This window comes from Danio rerio, chromosome 13 (genome assembly GCF_052040795.2).
Source record: "Danio rerio strain M-AB ecotype USA chromosome 13, GRCz13ab, whole genome shotgun sequence".
NCBI classification, from domain to species: Eukaryota; Metazoa; Chordata; class Actinopteri; order Cypriniformes; family Danionidae; genus Danio; species Danio rerio.
In genome coordinates, this window is record NC_141033.1 from 32,464,266 (window position 1) to 32,490,538 (window position 26,273).

The window sequence follows — 26,273 nt, forward strand, 5'->3', positions numbered from 1 at the left end:
AATAAAAAGTTGTGGTTATGATGACACACTTACAAAAATAAAGCTTAAAATGTGAGATAAAAAGATGCATTTTCTATTCATTTACAACCGCAAGACAAAATATGCAGTAAATATAGATTAACTCTGACAAAACATTTTAAAAATATGTGAAAAATGTTTACAAAAATTGCTGTTGAAAACCTGTAACAATCAATCAAAGTTAGAACTGCAAGATATAAACCTGCAGCTACTGCAAAAAAAACGATTCGCAAATAGGAGATAAAAAGTTGCAATTATGATAAATCACATACAATAAAATCAAAACTAAAAAAAAAAAACTTCCAGTTATGATATACAGTATTATTAAAGATCCACATCCAAAAAGTCCAAATAAACAGAAGCAGAGAGATCATTTCCATTCAACATCTAAATATTTACGAATAAACAATCTAAAAAAATGTTGCATTATTGATTTTGTGATGTTAAACTTCAGCGACCGCAGCACCTCAGTGTGTAATAAACACAGATGAAGGTCGAATCTTTCCTCAGATTGCATTTGCACCTTTATTTACGGATTCCTCTGGTGGCAAAGACATGATGTTTTGACGCGGCTCTAATGTCAAGATAAGATGAAGAATGAGTTGAAGCTGCTTTCTGACACAAGATAAATGGCAGCTGACCTGAAGATGCTGGAGGTGAGAAGCCTTGTGGCGGTGTTATGCTGCTGCTCCAGAAACATTTCCTGAGAAAACACACCTCTGGGCCTTTTCAGACACCAGTGTCGGCTATGAAGACTTCCAGATAAGCCTGAAAGAATGAGGCTGAATGAATGCCTGTCTGTGTGAACAGCTCCAATCTAGCTTTTGTTTTTTCAGGTTAAAGCCAGAACATAAAAATCATGGCATTCCCAGAGATGTGTTGCAGCTGGAAGGGCTGTGCTGGATAAGTTGGCGGTTCAGTCCGCTGTGGCGACCCTGGAATTAAAAGGGACTGAGCCAAAAAAAAATTAATGAATTAATAAATTATCATGGCACAAGATACATAGAGGGGGCGAAGCAGTGGCGCAGTAGGTAGTGCTGTCACCTCACAGCAAGAAGGTCGATGTGTCGCTGGGTCGAGCCTTAGCTCAGTTGGCGTTTCTGTGTGGAGTTTGCACGTTCTCCCTGCGTTCGTGTGGGTTTCCTCGGGGTGCTCCGGTTTCCCCCACAATCCAAAGACATGTGGTACAGGTGAATTGGGTAGGCTAAATTGTCCGTAGTGTATAAGTGTGTGTGTAAATGTGTGTGTGGATATTTCCCAGAGATGGGTTGCGGCTGGAAGGGCATCCGCTGCGTAAAAACTTGCTGGATAAGTTGGCGGTTCATTCCACTGTGGCGACCCCGGATTAATAAAGGGACTAAGCTGACAAGAAAATGAATGAATGAATGAATGAATGAATGAATGAATGAATGAATGAATGAAGATACATAGAGGATAATTATGGAAAAAGTCATTTATAATTGTTGTCAATGTTTCTGACATGGGAAAAAAAGCTAAAACAGATCAAACAAAACAAAATATTGTTGACAGTTTGATGCTGTATTTTTGAAACTGTTGAAGGGGAATATTAAAAGGAGAGTTTATGCAATTAACATTTAAATAATATAAACATTATTATGAGTGTTACATTTATTATTATTATTATTTTTTTTTTTTACTATTGATATTTAACATTTTGCAGGTAAAGTATTATAATCGTGAATAGCATAATAATAATAATAATAATAATAATAATAATAATAATAATAATAATAATAATAATAATAATAGTAATAATAATATAGACATGTTCAAATTTATTGCATTTATATGTAAAAATAAATTTGGCTATTACAGAATTCTATTATTAATATTTTTTAAGAATTAACAAATTAATTGCTCTTAAATCTAAATTCCATTGTATGGATGTATGCATGCTTTTATTGTGCTCACAATGTCATGTAATAAACCTGTTCCCCCCTCTGTCTAAAAATACTACAAAAATGTGACAAGAATATAAAAAATAAAATCATTATTAAATCTAAAGCATGTAATAATAAAATCAAGTAAATTGCATAAAAAGATTATGCTAAAAAGTTTAAACTAAACTATAACCATAAACACACAAAAAATTGTTATAAAATATACTACTAATAATCAGAAATTATATAAAATAATGCAGTCACATTTGTAAAAAAAAAAATATATATATATATATATATATTATATAAAAAACAAGATCTAAAGTTGAAAGTCGAGTCTAGCGCTATGTCTTTTGTTTTTCCAGGTTAAAGCTAGAACATCATGGCACAAGATAACTATGGAAAAATTCAGTTATAATTGTTGTCAATGTTTTGAGGTGAGAAAAAAAACATTTTGACTGTTTTTTTCTGTATTTTTAAAACTGTTGAAGAGGAATATTAAACGGAGAGTTCACCCAATAAACATCTAAATAATATAAACATTAATAAATAATAATTATTACATTTATTATTTTTTCCTATTAATATTTAACATTTTATATATTATTATTATTATTATTATTATTATTATTATGCCCTGTAATACGCCTGTTTATGAAGTCCCTTTCTGGCTAAATCTAAAGCATGTAATAATGAGATCAAGTATAAAATAATAATTAAAACTTGCATTGAGTGACAAAATGCCACAATTATGATAAAAAGTTGAAACTGTGAAATATAACAATACATACTATGAGAAATGTTATAAAAATATTTAATTGATAGTCAGATATAATTTATAGTTATACAAAACAACATTATTAATATTATTATTACTTTATTGACGTTTTAGAATTTATTACATCAATATCTAAAAATAAATTTGGCCAATACAGAATTTTTTGGCCAATGTTATAATTTTTTGATTATTAAATTGTATTAAATTGCTCCTAAATGTATGTATGAATGCATGTGTTTTGCTGTGCTCACAATGTCATGTAATACATCTGTTTATGAAGCCCCTTTCTGTCTAAAATACTAAACAAAAGTGTGAGTAAAAATATTACAAATTAAAACATTATTAAATCCAAAGGATGTAATAATAAGATCAGGGATAAAAATAAAAACTACAACTTGCATTGTGACAAAATGCCACAGTTATGATAAAGATTTTAAACCATAAATACAAAGGAAATTGTGTTATAAAAATATTTGATTGATAGTCCGAAATTATATAAAAGTGATTTAAAGTTGCATTTGTAAATTAAAAAAGTTAAACCATTAATATAAAAATCTAGATCTAAAGTTGAGATTTTACAGTCACATTTAAGACTAACGACTGTGAAGTCAAGCACAAACATATTGATTTCAGAGTTAAACAGGTCACAAATGTGTCACAAGTTAAACTGCAATGAGCTCAAAAAGCCCAAAAAATTATTATTAAGTCTTAATCAAATTTGGGTTTTGGCAACAAAAACACCATCTCTCCAAACTGAAGGAGAAAAACCATACACACACAAAGTTAGTCAACTGCATGAACGCATGCCCAACTCTGCTACATTATTCTCTGAGCCGCGCAAATGATCAAACCCGATGACAGTCTCAGTCTGAGGAAGAGACAGAGCCTACAAAAGGGAAAGTGACAGGCTCTTCTACAACAGATGTTTCTGCCGAGGGGAGTCTCCTCTCCACTGAGCAGTCTCACACATGAGAGACACCCAAAAGATCTGGAAACACTCCTGAAAATGTACGTTCACTGAGAAAAAAAGAGCTTCCCTCCGCCACTGAATATTCCAGAACACACAGACGGCTATTAACACATAAAAGCAAACTGCCGTTGCCAAAGTTTGTACAAAAAGCAAGATAGGAACCATTGAAGAGCAATCTTAAAGGGATAGTTCACCCAAAAATAAAAATCCGGTCACTGTTTGCTCACCCTTGAGTTTGTTTTACTGTTAAACATGAAAGAAGATATTTTAAAGAATGTTGGAAAACCGGTAACCATTAACATCCATAGTAGAAAAAGACAAATACTACAAAAGTCAATGGTTACAGGTTTGCAACATTCTTCAAAATATCTCTTTTGTGTTCAATAGGGGGGGAAAAGAAAAAAAAAACATATTGGTTTTGTAATAAGTCAATGGTGAGTAAATAATGGCATAACTAAAATCGTTGGGCAAATCATCCCTGTAAAGAAAGACACGAGGTAAAAACATAAATAATAGTAATCACCTTCTTCCCCTGTTAACTGATTACATTGTATTACTTTTTTGTTTGTTTCAAGTTTTCTTAAATGTTATGTTAAATATGCAAATGATACATTGTTTTATTACATTTGCACTAAGTTGAATATACATTTCTAGAACAAAAAGCTGAACATTGAATGGTAGGTCAGGATTATAATTCTTGCTTCTTTCATTTAGTGTCAAAGGGTTTTGGGAATTTCTTTTTATCACTGCATGATTAAAAAAATACTGCAAAGAGCTAGAAAGTATTTAAGACTTCAAACATTTTTGGAGAATAAAATGCGGTGTATAATTAGGCATGAGATGATAACCACCAGTTTCAAGGTTTACTGTTTTGAAAAGTCAAGATTTTAAAACTGCTAAAATGTTCTGTTATGCCATATGTAAGAGTTTTTTTTAAATGTGTTTTTTATGTCTTGTAAAGAAATCTGTGCTTTTGAAACTAATGAAGATAGCGAAAGTCAAAGATTTATTAAAAGTATTTAGCTTGACATGTTTACTGTTCCAAAATATTACTTGATGTATTAATGTTTCTTAAACAAAAATGTATATTGTGTTCAATGGGGGGAAAGTTGTTGTTTTCTTACTTAGACATTTAAAAGATCTAACTTTAGAGAAATCACAATACCGTGATAACGCGAAACTGTGATTTTTTATTTTTTTATCCATATCATTTCGTCAGAAACTTATATATAATCCCATGCTTGTATATAATCAGGCATATTATGAATAAATCCCTTATTAAGAAGTATGTGTGTGTGTTGCTAAAGTTGAGCTTTATGGCTCAGAATAAAACTAAAATTGAGAAAACGCATGAAAAAATTGAGAAAAATTGCAATTAAAATTTATAGACACAAATGTGACAAAAAATTCTAAAGGTATATATTTATTTTATTACGTATTATTTCTTTACACTTTTTGAAAAACCAAAAAGTTTAAAATCTCAAAACTGACAGTTGTCAGTTTTTCAAGTGTTTCACCTTTAAGACTTATTTCACTCAAAACATTAAAACCATTATCATGTATGCACATATCATTCCATACGCTGATTTTCTTTCATAGAAAACAAAAGGTGATAATAAAGAAGCATTATTTTTCCTTTTATTCTATAGAAAAGAGCAGCTTGAACATTCTACTAAATCACTCATTTTTTGTTTCACGTACAAAACAAAGGCATACAGGTTTGAAACAATGTGAGGTGAGTAAACGATGACAGGATTTTACACTTTTGCCTGAGCTCTCCCTTTAAATCCAACCACACAGAACGTTTGCCGCTATTGATCCACAATCCTGAGAAGAGCCGCACTATTGACGGAAAACAAAACACATTAGAAAGGCCATTTGTCAGAAATGTTGCTCTCCAGATCTATCATGAAAAGAAAAATTTTCCCCACTGTAAACGATAACACACGTCTGTTCTTCATTTCCAGCAGATCAATGTTAATATGCAGGGGGTCCCGAAGATGGATTGCGGACACAAATTTAACCAGTTACGTGCCGGGGTCAAACCACATGAGCCAGAAACAAGGTCTTCATTTCATATGAAGCACTTCATACATCATAAGCCAGCCGATCTGTCATTTATTGATTGTATAGCATTCATAACCTACATGCTGGAACTGAGAGTTTTTGTTTTTCATTTTTGTAAAGAGACTAGCATGATGTTCATGTAAGTTGTAATTGTTTTATCTTAATTGTTGTTAGAAAATGTGCAACCTGACACTTATTTTGCGAAACAAAAACAGTCTACAAGCATTCAGTGAAACCTATTAATATTTACTTAGACATATTTATAACCCTATAATTGCACAAATGAAAAAAGTATCCCTAAATACAGCCATGAAAAAATTAAGAGGCCACTTAAAAATTCAGTTTCTCTAAATTTAACATTTATATTAATGTGTATGTGTACTAAAAATTATATATATATTTTTTTTTTTTTAAATAAAGCTGTTGTTATTTTATGAATCATACGAGTCAGTGATTTAATGATCCATTTATAAAGTTTTTAATTTGCTTCATTTCTGAATGATTCAGGTATTTTGAATAAATCATTTGAATGAATGATTCAATGATTCACTTATGAGACAGAGACTTGCCACTATTTACTTGTGGTTACTTGTGGGTTTAAAAACCTTATCAAAAATAATATTTATACAGTTGAAGTTTAAATTATTATCCCTCCTGTATATATTTTTTATAGTTTTTAAAGATATTTCTCAAGTGTTGCTCAATGCAGAGAAGTTTTTTTAAACATATTTTATATAGTGCTGGGCAAAGATTATTCGCAATTAATCGAAGTTTGTTTTGAGATAACATATGCATATATATATATATATATATATATATATATATATATATATATATATATATATATATATATATATATATATATATATATATATATATATATATATATTTACACACACACACGCACACACAAACATTCATATACACATAAAATATACAGGTATATGTGATATAAACAAAACTATACAATTTTTAATATTTTTTATATATTTATATCTTAATATATTTATATTTTACAATCATATATTTTATATATAAATATATATATTTTTTTCAAATATATACATGCCTGTGTGTATTTTATATAAACTTAATAAATATATACGCACTAAAATTACATTAAAAAAACTTTTATCCTGGATGTCATTTACTGTGATTCAATTTTGCCCAGCACTAATTTTTAAAACTAATAGTTTTACTAACAAAATTCTAATAACTTTTTTACTTTTGTTTTTGCCATGATGATTTTATACATATTTTATTCAGCAAGAATAATATAATAATATATTATTAGGGGGTAATAGTATTGGCCCCAACCTTAAAAAGGTTTTTAAAAATTACAAACTGTTTGCATAGAAATTTTGTTTTTTACACCCTTAGATAGGAGATTTCCTTTCAAATGATTATCATATCTATATTTTAGGGATTTAACAAATTTTAATTCTCCTCATTTTCTGAACTTGATCCAAACCAGTTTTAATTTCTGTCTTCTCTTGAGTGCAAACAAAAGCTATTTTGAAGAATGTTAAAAAACAGGTAGCCATTGACTTCCCCTGTTTTTTTTTTATCAACATTCTTCAATAAATAAATAAATAAAGCCACGTGGCTAAACGCTGAGTTCATTTTTATTTTTCAGTGAACTCTCTCTTTAAGCATGTCAGCTTTAAAGCTGCAGTTAATAGGATGTTTTTCCAATAAAACTAGCATTAAACATTCAAAAGTAAAGGTTTTTCATTTAAGAAAACATAGTTTCACAAAGTGGATTAACTATTGAATATAATTTCAGAATCAACCAATTCTGCTGCTTTACAGCACGTTCAGTCTATCGAAGCATTTCAGCTCATCTGCATTGGAGCAGGCCGCCGTCCACTGCACAAAACCATATTATGCCTGTTGTTCGCAGTGGGTCTTATGGAGAAGTGGCCAGTCTGGTGCCTGTTTCCTTGAGACAGGATCTAAGCAGGAGCCAGACGGGAAGGCAAGCATTGCCTTGCAGGAGTCCGGATAAGGCAGCTCTGATGGCTTGATACAGCTCCAGACCCCCAAGCCTGATACTCTGACCACAGACACGGCTCCAAACAATGTTTGCCATGCCTGCAGACAACATGCTACTGTTTGACATTGAGCTTCCTGCTACTAGTCTTTCAGATAGATAAGAGGCAAGAGATCAGCAGCTGGTTACAAACAAGGGACAAGTGCAAAACCACAATAATACTAATAACAATAATAGCAATAATAATAATAGTAATAATAATAATAGTAGTAGAAATAATAATGATAATAATAATAATAATAATAACAATAATAATAATAATAATAACTTCAATAATAACAACAACAACAATAATAATAATTATAAATTGTGTCATGAAAATGTGTTATTATTATTATTATTATTATTAATTATATACACTGCACAAACTGTGTTTTACTAATAATAATATTAGTATTATTGCTGTTGTTATTATTGTGGTTGTTACTATATAGATTGCATAAACTACATTAATATCAATAATAATAATGTTCTTTTTATGATTGTTATTATTATTAAAAAACATAAAACTGTTATTGTATTTCATTTAAATCCCATTGTTTATTATAATTATGCTTCTTGCTGTTATGTTATACATAATAATGTTGCTATAAAATAAGACTGTTATAAACAGTAACGTTTTATTTCTAAAAAGTTGAATTCATTCTTTTCAAATTCATATGATGATGAACCGTTTCATGCAGTATGCAGCCCGTGTGATTAAATTCTATTCATTTATTTCACCATTTGAGGTTTAGATGGCAAATTGTGAAAGCTTGAAAAGCTCATTAATAAAACTTGCTGGCTTCCATTACACAATAGATTTGTTCAATTTTTTCTTTGCACAATATCTGCGAGACGAAAACAAAAATCTGTTGATTTGATTTTGGCACTTGGGTAATTCAATTCAAGATCATCTAATATAAAATAATGCACATTCACTTCAAAGTATAATAAAGTTAATAAAAAATGTGAAATCGCTGTACCTGAACTGTGAATCAAACATTAATAAAATAATTAGAGATGTGTTCCGACAGACAGCTTCTGGTATTATTGTCTAAAGTTGGGGGGAAAGGTAATTAATTTGGCAGTAAATTTATTCGCACCATGTTTGGCTCCTCTAACGAAGGAGAGGAAATTGCAAAACGGAGATCAAGTCTTCCTCCATTGTGTCTGATCAAATGGAAATCTTTCTCTTTTAGCACAGAAAGCACATTGTGTATCCTGGCCTTCCATCGCTGAATGACATGCTTGAGGATTCCAGTAACTGAGTGAAAAGCCTTTAATTACTTTTTAATGTTTTTAATGCTAAATGCTTTAGATGTAGCTATTCGTTTATAACGGATAATACAATTATAAAATATAAACAAATGAATGCAGAAGTGATCTTCAGGGAGACAAACTAAAACCATCAAAGCTAAATTATATATATATATATATATATATATATATATATATATATATATATATATAAACTTTGTCATGAATAAATTTTAAAGTCTTAGGATTTTTGTTGTTGTTTAATTTTTTACTGTGACTTATCTACAATTGTGACCAAATAAATATTATGACTTCAAAAGAGACTACCATCAACTTAAATTTATATTTACAAATCACATACATCTTTTAAAGTTACTGAGATTTTTGAGTTTTCCTAAAGTGTGTTTGTTTCATTTAACGTCTAATTTACTTTAGTCTTTTTTTTTTAGTGCAATTTATCAGTGTGTTTAGATTCAATTAAAATGCATATTCTTTATGACCATACATTTCTTTACACAGGCTACACCAAACTTCACAGTTTAATTCATTTCTACATTCTGAAGCTTTTTTTCAGAGGGTGTTTTGCTTGATTATTTTATTCTAACAACCAACAAACAAACAATCAAACAAATAAATACATTTCTTTAAATTCCTGGCTGTTTAGTGATTCTGAAGCCTCTCTGTAAAAAGCTTTGACTTATCTATAGCTCAAACTGTGTCAAAGACATTTTGAATACATTTTGAACATTTTGTGCTTTGAAGGTATGCAAATTAACACGTTCTCTTAAATAATACCTATGCATACTTAAGTAAAGCATTTAAGAACACATCTAATCCAAAAAACTTTTCCAATTTTTAACATAATCAGTCAAATAAGCTGATAACAAATTAGTTAATTTTCCCTGTTCGCCAGCATACTCTTGCCTAAAAAATGATAAATGTTTAACAGGTTTTCGCGCTACACTTGTAAGCTTTTGATGTCTCATCTGTTTTCTGAAAGCACATGCATGTTTGACATCTGAACATATGTACATGAATTGTGTTTCATACAGTATGTTAAAGCGCTGTTACGGGATGTGCTTCATGACACAGTGGTCCCTGCAGGTTCATTCGGGGTTTCTATGGCCCGACCCTAGCTCAGGGGTTCTGGCATGCTGGCAGATGGGACACACCGTGCCTTCAGCTGGAAAATAGTCTTCTTGTGTCAGTAATGGCACATCAGAGGACGCAAGCCAAGACTACGCCAACTCTAACTGAGCCTCCAGTATAACAGAACCAAAGTTTACAAAAGTAGTAGTGTTACACTGTTTGTACACAGTATAACTTTTTAAATATCCATAGCTCAAACAGTGTTTTAATATAAACAAAAAAGAATGCATAGTATACTGTGCAAATTAAAAATATAGTAGCTCAAACGGCATGTTGTATTGAAGAAAAATATTCAATAGGATAATATAAACATTTTTATGAAATTGCTTATCATACATTAATTATAATAATACAAACGGAACATACATATACAGTGCCCAGCATAACAGTCTACAACATTACCTGTTAATATTAACGTTAATGCTTTCTGTGGTACACTGTAAAAAATGCAGGGTTCCACGCTATTCATTCACGTTGTCCCAACACAAATTAAGTTAACGTAACAAAGTTAAGTGGATCGAACATAAATAAATTAGGTTGTCCCCCCAAAAACTTAAAAGATTTAGTTATTTCAGCTCATTTTAAATAAGTTTGAAGCAGCAACACTAATTTGAGTGAATTCTCTAATGAGACCACAATGAGATCAGTCAGTACCAAAGGAGAAACTAAATTTGTTTTAACAAAATTATTTCACTTGCAACAGTAAGTAAAAAAGAAAACGTCAGAAAGCCTATAGGAGGTGTAATCATTTTGCAACAAAAACTATGCATTTGCAACACCTATAAGCAATAATGACTTGCAGCAATGCTTCCATTGATGTCAGCGGTAATAATGAATGAAAAAGTGTAACGTGACTCAATGCAGCCACCTAGTGTTCGCTACGAACATTATCAGAAACATCATATATATTCACTGGTCACCAAATATGGTACATCTTGATAATACCAGAGTTTGCTTTCAGTCTGATTCTGGAAGGCGCTGAAAATACTCCTCAAACATTTGAACAGTAAATCTCCTGTTCCAGCACATGCCAAATATGACCTACTGAATGGAGGTCTGGTGACTGTAGAGACCATTCAGGTTTAGCAAACTCATTGTCATATTTGAGAAACCAGTTTGAGATGATTTAAGCTTAGTGACGGCATGTTATGCTGCTGAAAATATTTATAACATGATGAGTAAAATGTGTTCATAAAGAGGCAAGATGGTTGTGGTGATTAAACAAAGCCTAATCAGTACTACAAGACCCAAAGTATGGAAAGAATGTTCCCGTTACACTAGCTGTACTGAATATAAGACAGCATGGAACTATACTTTCATACTCTTTACACCAAATTCTGACCCTATCGTTTGAATTTCAGGCATCCTTTTATCAGTATTATACCAACCAATTTTGTTGAGCATTTGTAAATGATAGCCTGTTTGCTGTTGTTAGCTGAAGTGTTATCCATTTATTCTGCTGTTGCTGCTGTAGCTCATCTGTTTCAAAGTTTGATGGTTATTTGACTTACGTTTGCCTTTCTGTAAGCTTAAAGTCTTTCCATTCTCATCTGACTTCTTATAAACAAAGAATTTTCTCCCACAGATCTGCCGTTTTCTGCATATTTGAAAAAAAAAATTCAGATCATCCTCTGTAAATCTAAGAGATGGTTGAATTTTAAAAACCCAGTAGATCAGCAGTTTCTGAAAAACTCAGAGCAGCCTGTCTGACAACAAGCGTGCCATGTTCAAAGTTGCTTAAATCACTTTTCTGTCCTTTTCTGATGTCTCTACCACATGATAATAGTTGACTTAACATCTTTAACCTTTAAACTATAATTCAAACACCAAAGCTTTGAGGTAATAACAGGCTACAATAAAACTAAGTTGAAAAGTTGTCAGATTTGTTGCCGGTTTCAACTTTTTATTAATTTTGACAACGGACTATGACAATGAGCCAAAAAGTAACATAAATATTATTTAAAAAGAAAAATACAATGATCTCGTCAAATGTAAACAGAATAAACGTCATTTGCTAAGCTAACATCTACTAATTATACAAGTGGGTATACAAAGTGTATTACTACTTCTAAATGAACACACTGCTACAGTCTTAATATATATCCACTGTGTACATAAGGAATGGGGATGGGTTTCATTCATGCATTCATTCACTTTGTAAGGCAATTCTTCCACCACTGACCCATGAGGGTTACAAAGAGTCCAGCCAAGATGAGGCGTCTTCTCCTAGACTCATTATCAGCCTCATGTACTGTATTTCCCCCTACTAATAATGAAACAGTGCAGCTGGATAAAACACACACGCGTGATGAAGCATTAATTATGCAGCGCTAAACATCTATGAAACCAATTTGTAATCAGGAGGCGTGACAGCATACACTGATATAATAACATTGAACCACCAGAAACCACTGGAGCTCTCTTCTTTACCCTTTATATGTGTGCTAACAGATGCTGACATATATGAGGGCATTATTGAAAAAAACAACAACATGGATACACTCGCTACTACAAACAGACCAGTAACTGACATTTTTAACTCTTTAATTATTTGACTATTCTGCTTAATATTTAATCTACAAATAAATAACATCCTTTGCTAGGAATTAGGACACAACAATGCCATTACACCACAAAGCATTTATCAGAGTTAAATAGATACGGCTGCTCAAGTGAAAACGCTCCATCAGTCAAATCCAAAAGAGAAATAAACACATTGCAACAATCTACACTGCAAATAACTTATATGACTACAATCATAATGCAAATGCACAATTAAACACAAAACGTAGTAGCAAATCTAATGCTAATAAAATTTTAAAGCATATTTCATGTAAAATATTTTTTGCTAAACATATTCATAATTACTTTTATTGTTATAGTTTAATTGACACCATAGAGGTTGACACCAATATAAATTTATGTAAATAAAAAATCAATGTGTAATATATTTTAAAAATATTACAACAATCATCATTATTACAAAAGGGGTATTAGAGGTTAAGACAGTGATTTAAAAAATACTACAAATATCATAATCATCTCTAACATTTAAGTGCACATTTTGTTCATGTATAAGATGTTTTATTTATGAATTTTAATATGGTGTTATTTGGTTCTATTGCTATAGTTAAATGTCTAACTATTACTAAAGTAGATGTGAAAATAAATAGTTCTAGAAGTATTGTTTATTTCACATGTACATACAGCGCTTAGCATATACGAGTGAACCCTTCTCCCACCCCCACAAATCTCTCATTTAAATTACTAATTTTCTATAGCATGCCTTACAATATCATATTTGTGCAAATACATAAGTTTAGTCAGTACTGAAACCAAATCTGGAGCTAATCTAACAAAATAACTAATAATTATGGTTCAAAAATTAGTAGTTCAAATTTAAAAATTATTTTAAAAGTAGCAAAAATAAAGAGAAACAAAAAATATATACAATTTAGTTGAAATGTTGTAGTTTGTAATTTGTTTTATTTTTTGCAATATTTTGCATTAATTTAAATGTATCTTTCCATTTCTAAAGATGTTCTGTGACTAAAATATTCGTTTAATAAATATATCTGCTTAATAAATCTGTTTTATTCAAATGCAGCAATATTTATAACTCATATTCACTGAGAAAGAGATAAAAATATTTATTTTTAAAATATGGTGTACTCCAATAACATGAAAACTGTGCATTAAACTTTATTTAGTCTTTACTTGCTATTGGTAACAATAAAAAAAAATGCCTCAAGCAACTTTGGTCTTTGATTGTGGATGATATGTGGCATAAAACAAATGTTCTATTAAAATATATTGCAATTAGTCAGCATAACAATCATCACACTATTACTTTCCAATTATCTAAAGAAGCACAAAATAATGCAAAAAACATTCATGTGATGCATCAGCAGGTAGAAACAAACTATTTCCCAAGGTATTCTCCAAGGTAGTGTGGATCTCGACTATAGACATAACGCCTAATACGCAGTATCCTACAGCAGGACAGTGTATAGGTAGGATAAAATGCTTTCGTCGACTCTCTGAATGCAATCAAAACAGTGACACGAGGGTGTGTTTACATTAAAGCGGACGTGACGTCGTAGGTTTTGAACCTCAGCGACCGCGCGTAGGGCTAATGAATTAGCTAAACGTTTTACGATTTATTGTCAGCTTGCCAACACAGGCTGTCGATTTGTACATCAGGATTTTTTAAATTCTTGTTTTCCATCAGTGCGGTTTCATCCAGAGGTGAGGTGCACATCGAGAGGCCTTTTGCGCATGTTACATGACTATGCTAAGTTAGCCATCGGCTACCCCACTGAGCACAGATAAACAAACCGTGCTACCAGTATCACATGTGTCTATCTGACTATTAGAGAACGGATGTCAAATATCTACTGTATTTCTAAAATGTTATCTACAAAACCGCGTCTTTAAACGCGTTATTAAAAAGCCGGCTGCTTTTCCACAGTTTGTGGAGATCGCCTGCAAAACAAACCGTGTTTAGACTAACGTTACTTACTGTCTTTCCAATACATATAACACTTTAAAACTACACGAAATCTGCATACAGTTTGTTTAAATGCCGCACAACAAACCGTGTTTAGATTGTTTGGACTTTGCATGAGAAAGTAGTTGGATGCAAGTTTTTGCAGGATATGAAACTGTCATTAACTCTAACGTTATTCGACTACTGTTCAACTTCACGTTGATATGTTATATAATCGCATATTGTGCATTTCCAACACGCTGTTGCGGTATAATTGTCGTGTTAGTTTGGTTTGACAATGTACTTACCTCTCACGTGGATCTCTGACCAACTGTTACTCCCTGTTGTTGACTCTTCTCGTTTTTTTATCCAAATGCAGGCAGGATGGATCTCCAAAAAATAATCCACGACGCGCTGTACGACTTCATTTTGTCATATATTCCTCACGCCGATCTGAGGTGAGGGCGTGTCACTTCGTACGTTTAATGAAAGGTTTTTCCGTTATTTTGTGTGTGGAAAAATAACGTCTGTTTTGTTTAAAACAGTACTCTGGATGATGTCATTCTGTCTTACATCACCGGGGTGCTGGAAGATTTGGGGTCTCAAGAAAGTGTCGAGGAAAACTTTGATGTAGAGGTGTTTGTTGAAATGCTGGAGGCCTACATCCCTGGTTTCTCTGATATCGACAGGTAATTTGGGAAAATGACTTGTAAATGTAGAACTACTGAGATTTACAATATTTTGCCATTACAATTTGATGCGTTTGACTATTTAATGTTTGTCTTGAAGTGTCAAAGTTTGCGAGATGATGTTTAATCTGGCAGCGAAGTTGACTTCAGCCAGGGACACAGGTAATTTCCTCTTTTTCATCAATAAAACAGTAATAATATTTATTATTATAATAAAGCTTTTGAATTATATCAAGATATTGAGGTAAAGTTGGTTATGTATTTGTAAATTCGTTCATTTTATCCCTATATAGTTTACCACACCAATTTGAATATTTGATCTTATGTCACATTAAAGTATGACTTCCAAACAGCAATAACACTATAAAGTTAACTATGAACAATGTTGTACATTAATAGTTCATGGCTGCTTATATTATTTCTCTGTTTATAATTTACAAATAATTCATTAATTCGATTTCTTTTTGGCTTAGTCCTATTAATTATCTGGGGTTGCCACAGTGGAATGAACTGCCAACTTATCCAGCATATGTTTTACGCAGCAGATGCCCTTCCAGCTGCAACCTATCACTGGGAAACACATTTACACTCTCACATTCACACACATACACTACGGACAATTTAGCTTACCCGATTCACCTATTCTCTGCATATGAGTGGGTGTAGCCATTTGAATCTTTTTGGCTCGAGACCTCCAGTCTCATTCACTTCCATTAATTTTTAGAGGTTAAAAGCAGCTCGTTATGCTACTTGATGTTGCAAACTGATCCTTTCTTATTTTATTATTCTACTTTTTATGTATCGTAATGCAAACACTTGTTTGTAGAGCGAGTAGTTGGATCGTTTTCTGCCGTTTATTATTCCTAGTCATTTCTCCCATAGGCAACTGAATCTGAAGTTCTAAAACTATCACAAAAACGAGCGCACTTCCGCATTGAAGAATAAGGTCAATAGCGCATGTCTTCGTACTTCTTGGGGAACACAGAGCACCCAGAGGAAATCCACGTGAACACGGGGAGAACATGCAAACTCCACACCGAAATGCCAACTGATTAAGTCGAGGCTCGAACCAGCGACCTTCTTGCTGTGAGGCAATTGTGCTACCCACTGCGCCACCGTGATGCCCAATTTGTAAATAATACTTTTCTGAAATTATATAAGGAGAGAGTCTGAGTGTGCAAATATAAAACCAACTTTACCTCAGTGATGGTGATCACCATCTTCCCTCTGTAGACATTTAAGAATTGTTTTTAAAATATTCTGTTGAAATGCAAAAAAGCATTATTTTATTAAAAATCTGCTAATTTGCATACATCTCTAGTAAACACTGATCAACGCGATGTTTGAAATTCTTGTTTTCCTTTCATTTATATATTGACATGTATAAATGTAAAATCATTTTACAGTCACTACATAAATCAGAAACTGAAATACTCTGATCAGACAGCAAAAAATGTTTATAGAATGTCTATAATCAGGCAAAATTTGCATGAACATTATTTTATTAAAAACTGCAGATCGATATGAATAAAACTAAAGTTTGGTAAATTGAAGATTTATCAAAAACAAAACACACTTTTGAGAAAACAACAATAATAAATATGTATTATAATTGAAATGTAGACACAGACTGATAATGTGCAACCAAAAAACTTTTGAAAGTGTATTTTGGATGTTTTCTTTCCATTGGATTAAAAACGCTATTTAAAAAACCTTAAATCTGAGTTGACAGGTGGATGAAAATGTGTAGTCTCAATGTAAAACATGAAGCTGTTGCGCTTTACAATAGTACTAGAAAACATCCTGCACATTGATTTATAATCTTTGCTTTGTGTGAGTAAGAATCAGGAGAGATGAAAATCGAGGAAGGTAAATTTCCCCTCTCAGAAAGCTGTGATTTATCCCTCGGCGGTTCCAGAGAGAAGACACACAACCTTACTTTACAAGCAGAGGGAGCCACAGCTCAGGTATTGGCCTCATTTTGGCCTTTCATTTTGTGCAACATCCTGGCAGACTGATTAACATGTGTTTGGGAATGTTTGTTCAGGTTAGTGAATCTTCATGGGATAACCAGGAGCAACATCTTCTTGAGATGTTTCCTAAATGCAGTGTGACTGAGGCCAGAAGTGCATTGTCCATTGCTAAAGGAGACATGGAGGAAGCCGTTCGTCTCATTATTGAGGGAGATGTCCAGCTTAAGTGCCCTCCGTCTCTCAGTGTGAGTTCACTAGAGAAGTTCACTTAATTAAAGATGTTTACCCACAGTAATTGGTTAGAGATTAAATGATCTACACTGGCTAATTAAGTCCTATTAATAATTAAGGGTATGTTTATGAAACGGGTTCTTTCTGCTCACCAATATTGCATTTATATAATTTAAAATATATTTTTCTTACAATGTTAATATTTTTACTATTGTAATATACTTTAGAACAGAGATGCCCAAACTAGGGCGCGCTGGCCTAATTTGGCCCATGGTAACGTATGATTTGGTCTGCCATCCCTTCTGAGAAGAGAGTGTGAATTTTGGGGGTTAATGCCTTTTAATACACATTGTCATTTCAAATTTAACATAAACTTTCGTTTGTTAGTTTGTTACGACAAAAAAATTAACTGTTTTGAATGAATCCATTAAAAAAAAAAATAAACAAATAAAATAAAAAATGAACACTGTTGCTCAATGTATAGACCACAATTCAGAAGTTCTCGGTAAGCAAATCAAGGCAAAGGCAGATGCAGCTTGACTAGGGTATTCAGCATTAAACTCCATTGTGTTATAATAAGAATTCCTGTTGTTTTCTTTATAATAGGTTAAAAATATAATGTATTAGTTAATATGATTAGAGTAATTTATTCTGAAGTAAATGATAAAATCTCTATGGCAATATTGTAATATTTTGAGATAATTAAAACTGTTTGATATATTTTAATATTGTAACAGTTTGATAATTGTTTTTTATTTTAAAATACTTATTATATATTAAGTTTGGTTTTTGGCCCAAAATGTTTGGGTACCCCTGTTTTAGAACAAATAGAAATTATTACTTGAATGCAATAAGGCAGTGGTTCTCAAACTGTGGTACGTGTACCACTAGTGGTACGCAGGCTTCCTTCTAGTGGTACGCGGAGGAATGAAATATGTCAAGTACATGCTACACACATTTTAAAATTTACCAAAACCTATGTATATAATGTGCCATATGACATATAGCCTATATTTCTGAGGAAATGTGCCACATTTTTTTAACAGTGCAGAGTTGTAGCTGCTTTACTGGGCCTACGCTACTGTATTTCACTACTGCACATTTTGGTGGTACTTGGAGAGACTAATTGTTTCTGAGGTGGTACTTGATGAAAAAAGTTTGAGAACCACTGCAATAAGGTCATTTATATTACAGTAAAAACATTTATTAAAAAAAAACAAGTGATAATTTGTTTAATAAATGTATTAATAATTTTATAATTAATTTTCTTAGGTTAAAAAAAAAGCTTAAAATGTATAGATTACAAGTAATATATTAAATAAAAAAATCTAAATATTACTAAAAGCTATAATGTTGTACACTAAATAACACAATGATTTGTTTTATTGATATATTTCAGGCAAACCAGGGGAAGACAGTCTCTGCTGAAGTGGATCAAAAACTTAAAGCAAGCATTTTAGAAAAGTAAGTGTCTGCTTCATCACTAATTATTTGCAACTATAACAAAAAGCTGTCATATGGAATGTGACTGCAATGTTTGTCCCAACAGATACATGCTGGTTGATGATGAGGAAGACAAGAAAGTACACCGACCTGTCACTCCAAAAGATGTGAGTTTGTGGTGCCATTTTAGCCATTATATTGTGTGACATTGACATTGATGACATTGGTGTAGATATTAAAGGGAAGGTTCTCACAAAAATGAAAATTTGCTATTTATTTATTCACTCCAAAGCCACCAAAGATGTAATCAAGTTATTCGTCAGTTGATCATTAAAGAATATTGTTCTGCAAGAAACAGATTATTGTTACATCATTGCATGCATTTCATAATCTTCTGATAATTATCTTTTGAAGCAATTTTTGGATAGACCTGTTAACCAAATTTGACTGAACCGTCTAAAAGTTAAACTTAATTTTAAAAGTTAAACTTAATTTTGGATGTGTCCGACAGTTTTGACTTTGACTAAAATGTAAACAAAACACTTGAATGAAGGGACAGAAACAAGCGTTGGTTCCTCAACAAAGCCCAATTTCATGTCAAAATCTGTAAAATTATGTAACGTGACTTTTGCAGCATGAGATGTGCTTGATTTAATGAAGCGTATTAGATCTATTCGTGTTTTTAAAAGGGTGAAAGTGAACTTGGGCTGTTCTGTGCAAGTGCTCAGCCTCAGACAAACAAAACACTGGCAAGTGAAGTTTTTTTTTTTTAGCTTAAACTGCACACTTAAATGGTCAAATACATGCAAAACAAATATCCTTTATGATTATTCACATAAATCTTTTTTATGTTATAAATGATGTAAAGAGTTGAAAAAATGAAAATGCATATGTAACAGTAAATTGAATCCATATGTCTCTTAAAGTGACAGTGTGCTATATTCCTGCTGCTAAGCATGCTTATCAGTATTCAGTGTTGGGAAAAATTTATTTTTTTAAATAAATATTTTAAGCTATCATCTAGCAGGGCAATCCTAAACCCAGCTAAGATGGGGGATAAAACATAAAAGTAACAGCTTTTCATAAAAAACATAATATAAATACATAAGCTGTGTCTCATTACAGAGGCTGCATCCCCAGAAGGATGCATTCGAAGGGCGCTGTGTCATTGCGGCACCACAAAGCCTGTCTCATTTAAAAAAAATTGAAGGCTCCTTCAAACGCAGCCTCCAAATGCGTCCTCTTTTTCCCAGGTAATGAAGAACACAACAGGTGGATCTTTCGCGGCCTTGAACGTCCCAAGATTTATTGCGCTGATAACTACAGGGCGTTTTTAAAAGAAAACTCCGGTTTAAATGTATGAATTAGGTTTATTTTAATTCAGGAGTGTCTAAACTCGGTCCTGGAGGGCCGGTGTCCTGGAGAGTTTAGTACCAACCCTAATCAAGCACACCTGAACCAACTAATCAAGCTCTTACTAGATATACTAGAAACTTCCTGGCAGGTGTGTTGAAGCAAGTTGGATCTAAACCATTCAGGACATTGACCCTCCAGGATCGAGTTTGGACCCACTGTTTTACTTTGATATCTAAACACATGTTAAACATTTGTTTACATTTGTATGTGTACATGAATGGATCAAAGGAAAATATTTGTAACTTTTGCAGCCCTTGTTTTGCCTTCAGAACGCTTAAAGGGCCATGAAACCCCCTCGTTTCAGCAGGGTGTTTTCACACCTCTACTTTGGAAAAAGCCAGAAAAGTGGGCGTGTCCAGCTCTGTTTAGGGGGAGTGTCCGAGGAAGAAGAGAGGGATGGTGTGGGAGTGTCTATTTGGGCACGCGACTGTGTTTACATGGGCATCTGTAGTTGAATTATTTGCCAAATTATTAAATGGTGGACTTTAACTGTCTTTCATTCAGGGAATTCATTCATGTCCCTCGCGACAAACGAAATATTTGATTCGAGGAGCTGCTCTAAGTGTGTATTTTTCATGCAATGTTTGATACCGCACGGTGAATGAGAGAAAAAGCATTTCCTGGAAACTTAGATGCACACAGCAGGTAGTGTCAGAAAGCCGCGTGTGTTATTCCGGTCACAAAATGCGTTAAAAACCCTACACGAGGTTACAGTTTGGTTGTAGTTCTAACATGTTTACACTCTGTGCAATAGTTTGTTCGATACGATACGAACAAACTGAATAAACAAAGAGCACTGGTCGCTCACTTAACAAATCTGTAGAGACAGGACAATCACCAGCAACTAGAGCCTCGTCTTTATAAAGAGAATACTACAAGCGAATCCGGATCTCAGCGTTTGCAGATGAGAACAGCTCTCAGGTAAACAATGTTCCTCCTTAGACACGTAAGTTATTGTTGTCGAGCGTCGCGTACACTGTTAATCTACACGTGAGTCTGCGCTGTCACAGAGAGAAAATGAAAACAAAACTTAACTGCAGCAAACTATGAAAGCAACACTTCACGCTTGTTTTGCCAACACAACGTGGCGTCTCTGCTGTCTAAACACTGTGACAGTAATGAATATTAATGAAGTTGCACAATAGAGCGCGCTGATTGGTTTGAACCAAGCCTTACTCATGCATTAATGCAACACACTGTAAGACGTAATAAGACACAATCTGGCACAGACGCCCAGTCTGCACGCTGGAATACACGCTATTATGTCATGACCGTGACGCAGCTTCAAAAATTCGTTTCAAACCGGAAGTACGAATTTGCTTGAAATAACGCAAAAACAACCAATTTACACTTTTTAGTGAAACATAGGTGTCCTAATAGTGTTTTTAGCAGTGTGGAACACATATACGACTGTCAACAGCTCAAAAAAAGTGTTTTGGTGTTTCGTGACCCTTTAAAATGAGTTTTAAAATCACTTTTAAAACTCATTTTACAAATTTTATCATTGCTTATTAACAGCAGCTGTTACGGTTGCCTGGTGATGAGATCCATCCTCTTTAGGCTTGATTGTCTCATTTCAAAACGCTCGGTTCAGCCTGTGTGGACTTCGAAGGACTCTCCTTTGAAGTCGGCATCCTTCAGAGGATGCAGCCTCTTAAATGAAACACAGCTAATTTATATATACATAAAAAAAGTAACCTTAAGTTATTTGTTGAAGTGACTCAAGATTGTAATATATTACTTTTAAAAGTAACTTTCCCAATCAAACAACAAAAAACAAGAATAAAATCATTCTTGATCAAGACTTATGTAGCTTTAATAAGATCAAACAGATCAAGTTCTCACAGTGAAGACTATGCTTAAAGCACAAAGTTTGTTTCATTTGTATATTGTGTTGTATAGTTCTATTTTCAGTAATTTTGAGCACATTGTATATTTACTTTTGTCTTTTAGTTATCCATTGTGCTGTGTTTTTGAGAATTGTGAAATGTTATGACATGTATATCTCAAAATAGTTTGTCATATGGCCATCTCATAATCATTTAAAGTAATTGTGATAACAACTCTGACCAAAGTAATTGTGATTATGATTTTTATCACATAATTGAGCAGCTACATTGATGTGTACAATGTGCAATTACTTAAACAAATTATTAAATCAAACTATCTCAACTGAACTGTGAAGGAAATGTTTGATCACTGATAGTGTAACTGGAAATAATCACATGTCCTCATTTACTCCAGGCTTAAGATCACTAATGATAATAATTTTATGAATAATTTTGAGTTTCTTGCTCAGACCAATTGTATTGCTCACCAAGATCTCATCTAGGGTTGTAACAATATACCGGTATGACGGTCTACCACGATTTGAACGTGCACGATTATCATACCATGAACAATTGCATATCAACGGTTTTAACCCTTAAAGACCGAGACAGCTGCCCGCGGCTAAAAATAAGTATTGCTCTTAAATGTTTAATAACTTTTGATCCGCTGATCCGATTCATACAATACAAATATTGGCATAAAGAAGAGAATCTCAGCTTTCCAGTGCTGTATAACATAACATTCGCGGACTTTCAGAGGCTCCGAAATCAGTGCGGTTCTGTCATCAAAATTTGACAACGCTGATTTGACAAAGAAACGCTCGTCACTGTGTCTCCGGACAAACCAGACATGATACATTGATGCATTGTCCCTCCTCCATGCCCAGATTGGTTCAAACTCGCTATATCACAACCAATAAGCATAGGTTTCGCTTTTGTTTGTGGACCAACACTGAGCTTTTTGAACAACACGGAATGAGAGATAGGCATACATTTATGCGTGGCTAAATAAAACGCAAAAAAAAGTTTTGCATGAAATAATTCTCATACTAAGTACTTTTGCATGCACAGCAGCACAGAAACATGACAAAACAGTGACACAGCAAAGACGAACTGCTGCTCTTGCTGTTTTCAAAAGACGCAAATGAAGGTGCAGCTGTTTGTCTGCATTGCAGACAACCATATCCATATCCATAGACAACCATATCCATGCTGGCACATAAAACCTAAGGATGTTCCATATTGAATCTAGTTTCGTTATGTAACTATTTATAGGATAGTAAATATTTATATCTATTTTTTTACTGAGGATTTGCACCATGTTTATTTGGACTTTATTTGGACTTTGACACATTATTTATTATTTTCTTATTTTTTTATTTGTTCTTTGTAAGTGGTGTTGTTTATAGTAACTGAAAATACATTATTTGGAAAAAGTCAAATTTGCTTCACTGTTCTATTATTTTGTAACATTTGTAACATACCGTATACCGCGAAACGGTCAAACCGTGGTATTGTTTTAGACGATTATCATACCGTAAAAAATTCATACCGTTACAACCCTAATCTCATCAAATATCATCAGAGTTCATGAGTGCTAAATTTGTTTTGCCCTGATATGCTTTTTTTTTCTATTCAGAGTATTATTATTGACCACAGTTCATGTGTTACTGTTAAAACCAAAGGAAAAAAATGTCATCTACATTCTGGATGGACTGAGAAAATAAACATCTCTTACTTTAATTTTGGAGCGAATCGTATTAACCCCTTCCATTTACTTGGTCCTCTGCAGGCCCCTAAGAAAATGGTGCGCTATCACGGCAGTCAAGTGGTCACTACGAAGGGAGAGCGTTATCATCTAGTCAAGAAAGAAGAACCAGAAGACATGAAGAAGACTTACGTCAGCCTAAAACCAGCCCGCAAATACCGCTTCCATTGATGAAAGGCATCTTATTGATGGACCGTTCAGAATACTCCCTTCTTTTGTGTCTGGATCTCTGTGACTGGAAACAAACGATTTAGTTTTTATTTAAACGTATCTCGTCCAAATGTCTCCATTGTAATATACGGTGCTGGAGGGTTTATTTTGTTGTTGTTTGGGTTGATGTCTTGTGTGATCTCCTAGCAGGTCTCTTTTTTCGAGCCCTTTTAAGTTACTGTATTTATTTTTTTAAACTACTTTTTACTAAAACCTTAAGCTCTACCTTAAAAAAAACATGAAGGTGTTTACATTTGACTGTTTAATTTATGCCAAATCCATTTTTATTCATAATTACAAGTCAAACAAGCTGGTTGCTTTGTTATAAAATCAGCCAATTTAGCTCATCTCCAGTGAGACGTCAGTGTTTGTACTTTGCATTCTGTGTTTATTTTCATATGCAGAAATAAGACTCCATATATGTTCCTACAGAAGCTAAAGAATAGCAGGGTCTGTGTGACAGGTTTTTTTTTTTCTTTGATGCAGTTCACAAAACAGGTCTGCCTGGTAAAATTGACCCTGGAGAAGACCTTTCACCTCCATATTTACTAGTTAGTTTCTCTGTAATGTGTAGCTAGCTGGCTTTCCGTAGTTTTAGTAAAGAATGTACTTTTGTGTTCATTATTGAATTACCATATTCACATTACACCAGTGTTTTTCAGAGATGGTTTGTTTGTGCTTGATGTACTCCATTTTTACATGTTGTCTTTGGTGTAGAGCAACAGTATTGGCTGTCAGCATTATCGTCACCTCCGACATGACCCTGAAACTGAAGTGCAGTGATTAGATTGAAATATATTAACATTATTTTTAAAGGACTGATGTTTTTGAGAGTAACTAGTAAAGAATTAATGTTTTATGAACGTGGTGTCTTTATTTTGTTCTGTGCTTCAAGTACACTGAAGATTCGATTTCAAAGTGGAGGAATATGCTAGATCATGCTCTATAACATTGCATGGTTCCCAAAATGTGGGTTGTGGCACAAAGGTTCGGTGGGGGGGGGGGTGAATTCCAAAAATGATTTACCTTATTCATGTTATTTTACTATAAACTCCTGGGGTGATTAAATCATGTTAAAGACAATGCAATAGCATCAAATGTAGCAGATTGATTTTATGGCATCATGTTAACTTTCTGACACCTTTAGGGCACTCACCCTCATTAAAAAATAAATACAGACCACAGCTGAACATGGAGGATGATCTCCAAATGGTATTCTCCAAAATTGAATTAAAAATAGACTTGGGCATGGCGACGCAGTGGAAGGCTGCAGCTGGAAGGGCATCCGCTGCGTAAAACATGCTGGATAAGTTGGCGCCACAACATTATGACGGAGCGGCAGGCTAACGTAATACCCATGCTTATCATTTTATGTCAGGAATTACTGAGACTTGCATTTAGCTAAACTTAAAAAATATTCAATACATACAGAATTCACTACTCACCATAACTTTGATGAAGGAAAATCGCCTGAATATGATGTTTCGGAGGAGCTCTGCCATTGCTGCGCTGGAATTTAAACCCGATCCAACAAACGACTCTCACGCGCATGCGTACACGCGCTTTTGCTGCAAGGTTTGTTCGCCAAACACAAACACTATTTTCACTGCTGTTTGATAAATTGCCAAAGCACAGTTTTATGTTTGGTGAATTAATATTTTTCATTTTTACTTCAGACCATCAGCTAAAATTAATAATGTGGATTTTTTTTTTCGTTTGGGGCTTATTATTGTGAAGTCATTTGTTGAGTCAATATTTAATTGTCAGTGTCCACAATAATTTTATTTACAGTGTAATTTTGTTTTATAGAATTTAATAATGAAATAATTAATGCAAAAATATGATCAGATAAAAAAACGTATTTGAAATTTGATTAAAGTTTAATTGCAACACAATTTGATAAAAATTTATTATGAAAATAAATAAATAAATAAAAGACAAAATTTTAAGTATGTTTTCGTTTTTAATATTGTTTTGGGATCTAGACCTGGTTATGATAAAAGATAATAATAATAATTATCAGGATATCTGCTTACCCCAACTGATTTTA

The 26,273-nt window shown here is 33.1% G+C and overlaps 2 protein-coding genes across 7 annotated transcripts in view; one reads left to right on the forward strand and one right to left on the reverse strand.

Annotated features, from left to right (window-relative positions):
- Positions 1–15,119, reverse strand: part of LOC147834227 (uncharacterized) — a 193,889-nt gene extending 178,770 nt beyond the window's left edge. For all 5 annotated transcript variants that reach the window (XR_015506014.1, XR_015506013.1, XR_015506017.1 and 2 more), the window contains exon 1: positions 14,973–15,119. The gene's annotated coding sequence lies outside the window, so the exon portion shown is untranslated. The remainder of the gene's footprint in view (positions 1–14,972) is intronic.
- Positions 14,275–25,086, forward strand: cuedc2 (CUE domain containing 2). Of its 2 annotated transcripts, XM_087277545.1 has the most exons (9): positions 14,275–14,423; positions 15,044–15,122; positions 15,210–15,353; positions 15,454–15,515; positions 17,196–17,320; positions 17,401–17,571; positions 18,957–19,021; positions 19,107–19,167; positions 24,038–25,086. In XM_087277545.1, the coding sequence occupies exons 2-9, from the start codon at positions 15,049–15,051 to the stop codon at positions 24,182–24,184; spliced, it is 849 nt and encodes a 282-aa protein (XP_087133671.1). In that variant the 5' UTR covers positions 14,275–14,423; positions 15,044–15,048; the 3' UTR covers positions 24,185–25,086.
- Positions 25,087–26,273: the final 1,187 nt, after the last annotated feature.

Coding starts and splice junctions, on each gene's coding strand:
- cuedc2 (XM_087277545.1), top strand. CDS start 15,049: ATGGATCTCCAAAAAATAATCCACGACGCGCTGTACGACTTCATTTTG. Junction 15,516..17,195: donor GACTTCAGCCAGGGACACAG/GTAATTTCCTCT, acceptor TGTGTGAGTAAG/AATCAGGAGAGATGAAAATC. Junction 19,022..19,106: donor AAAGCAAGCATTTTAGAAAA/GTAAGTGTCTGC, acceptor TTGTCCCAACAG/ATACATGCTGGTTGATGATG.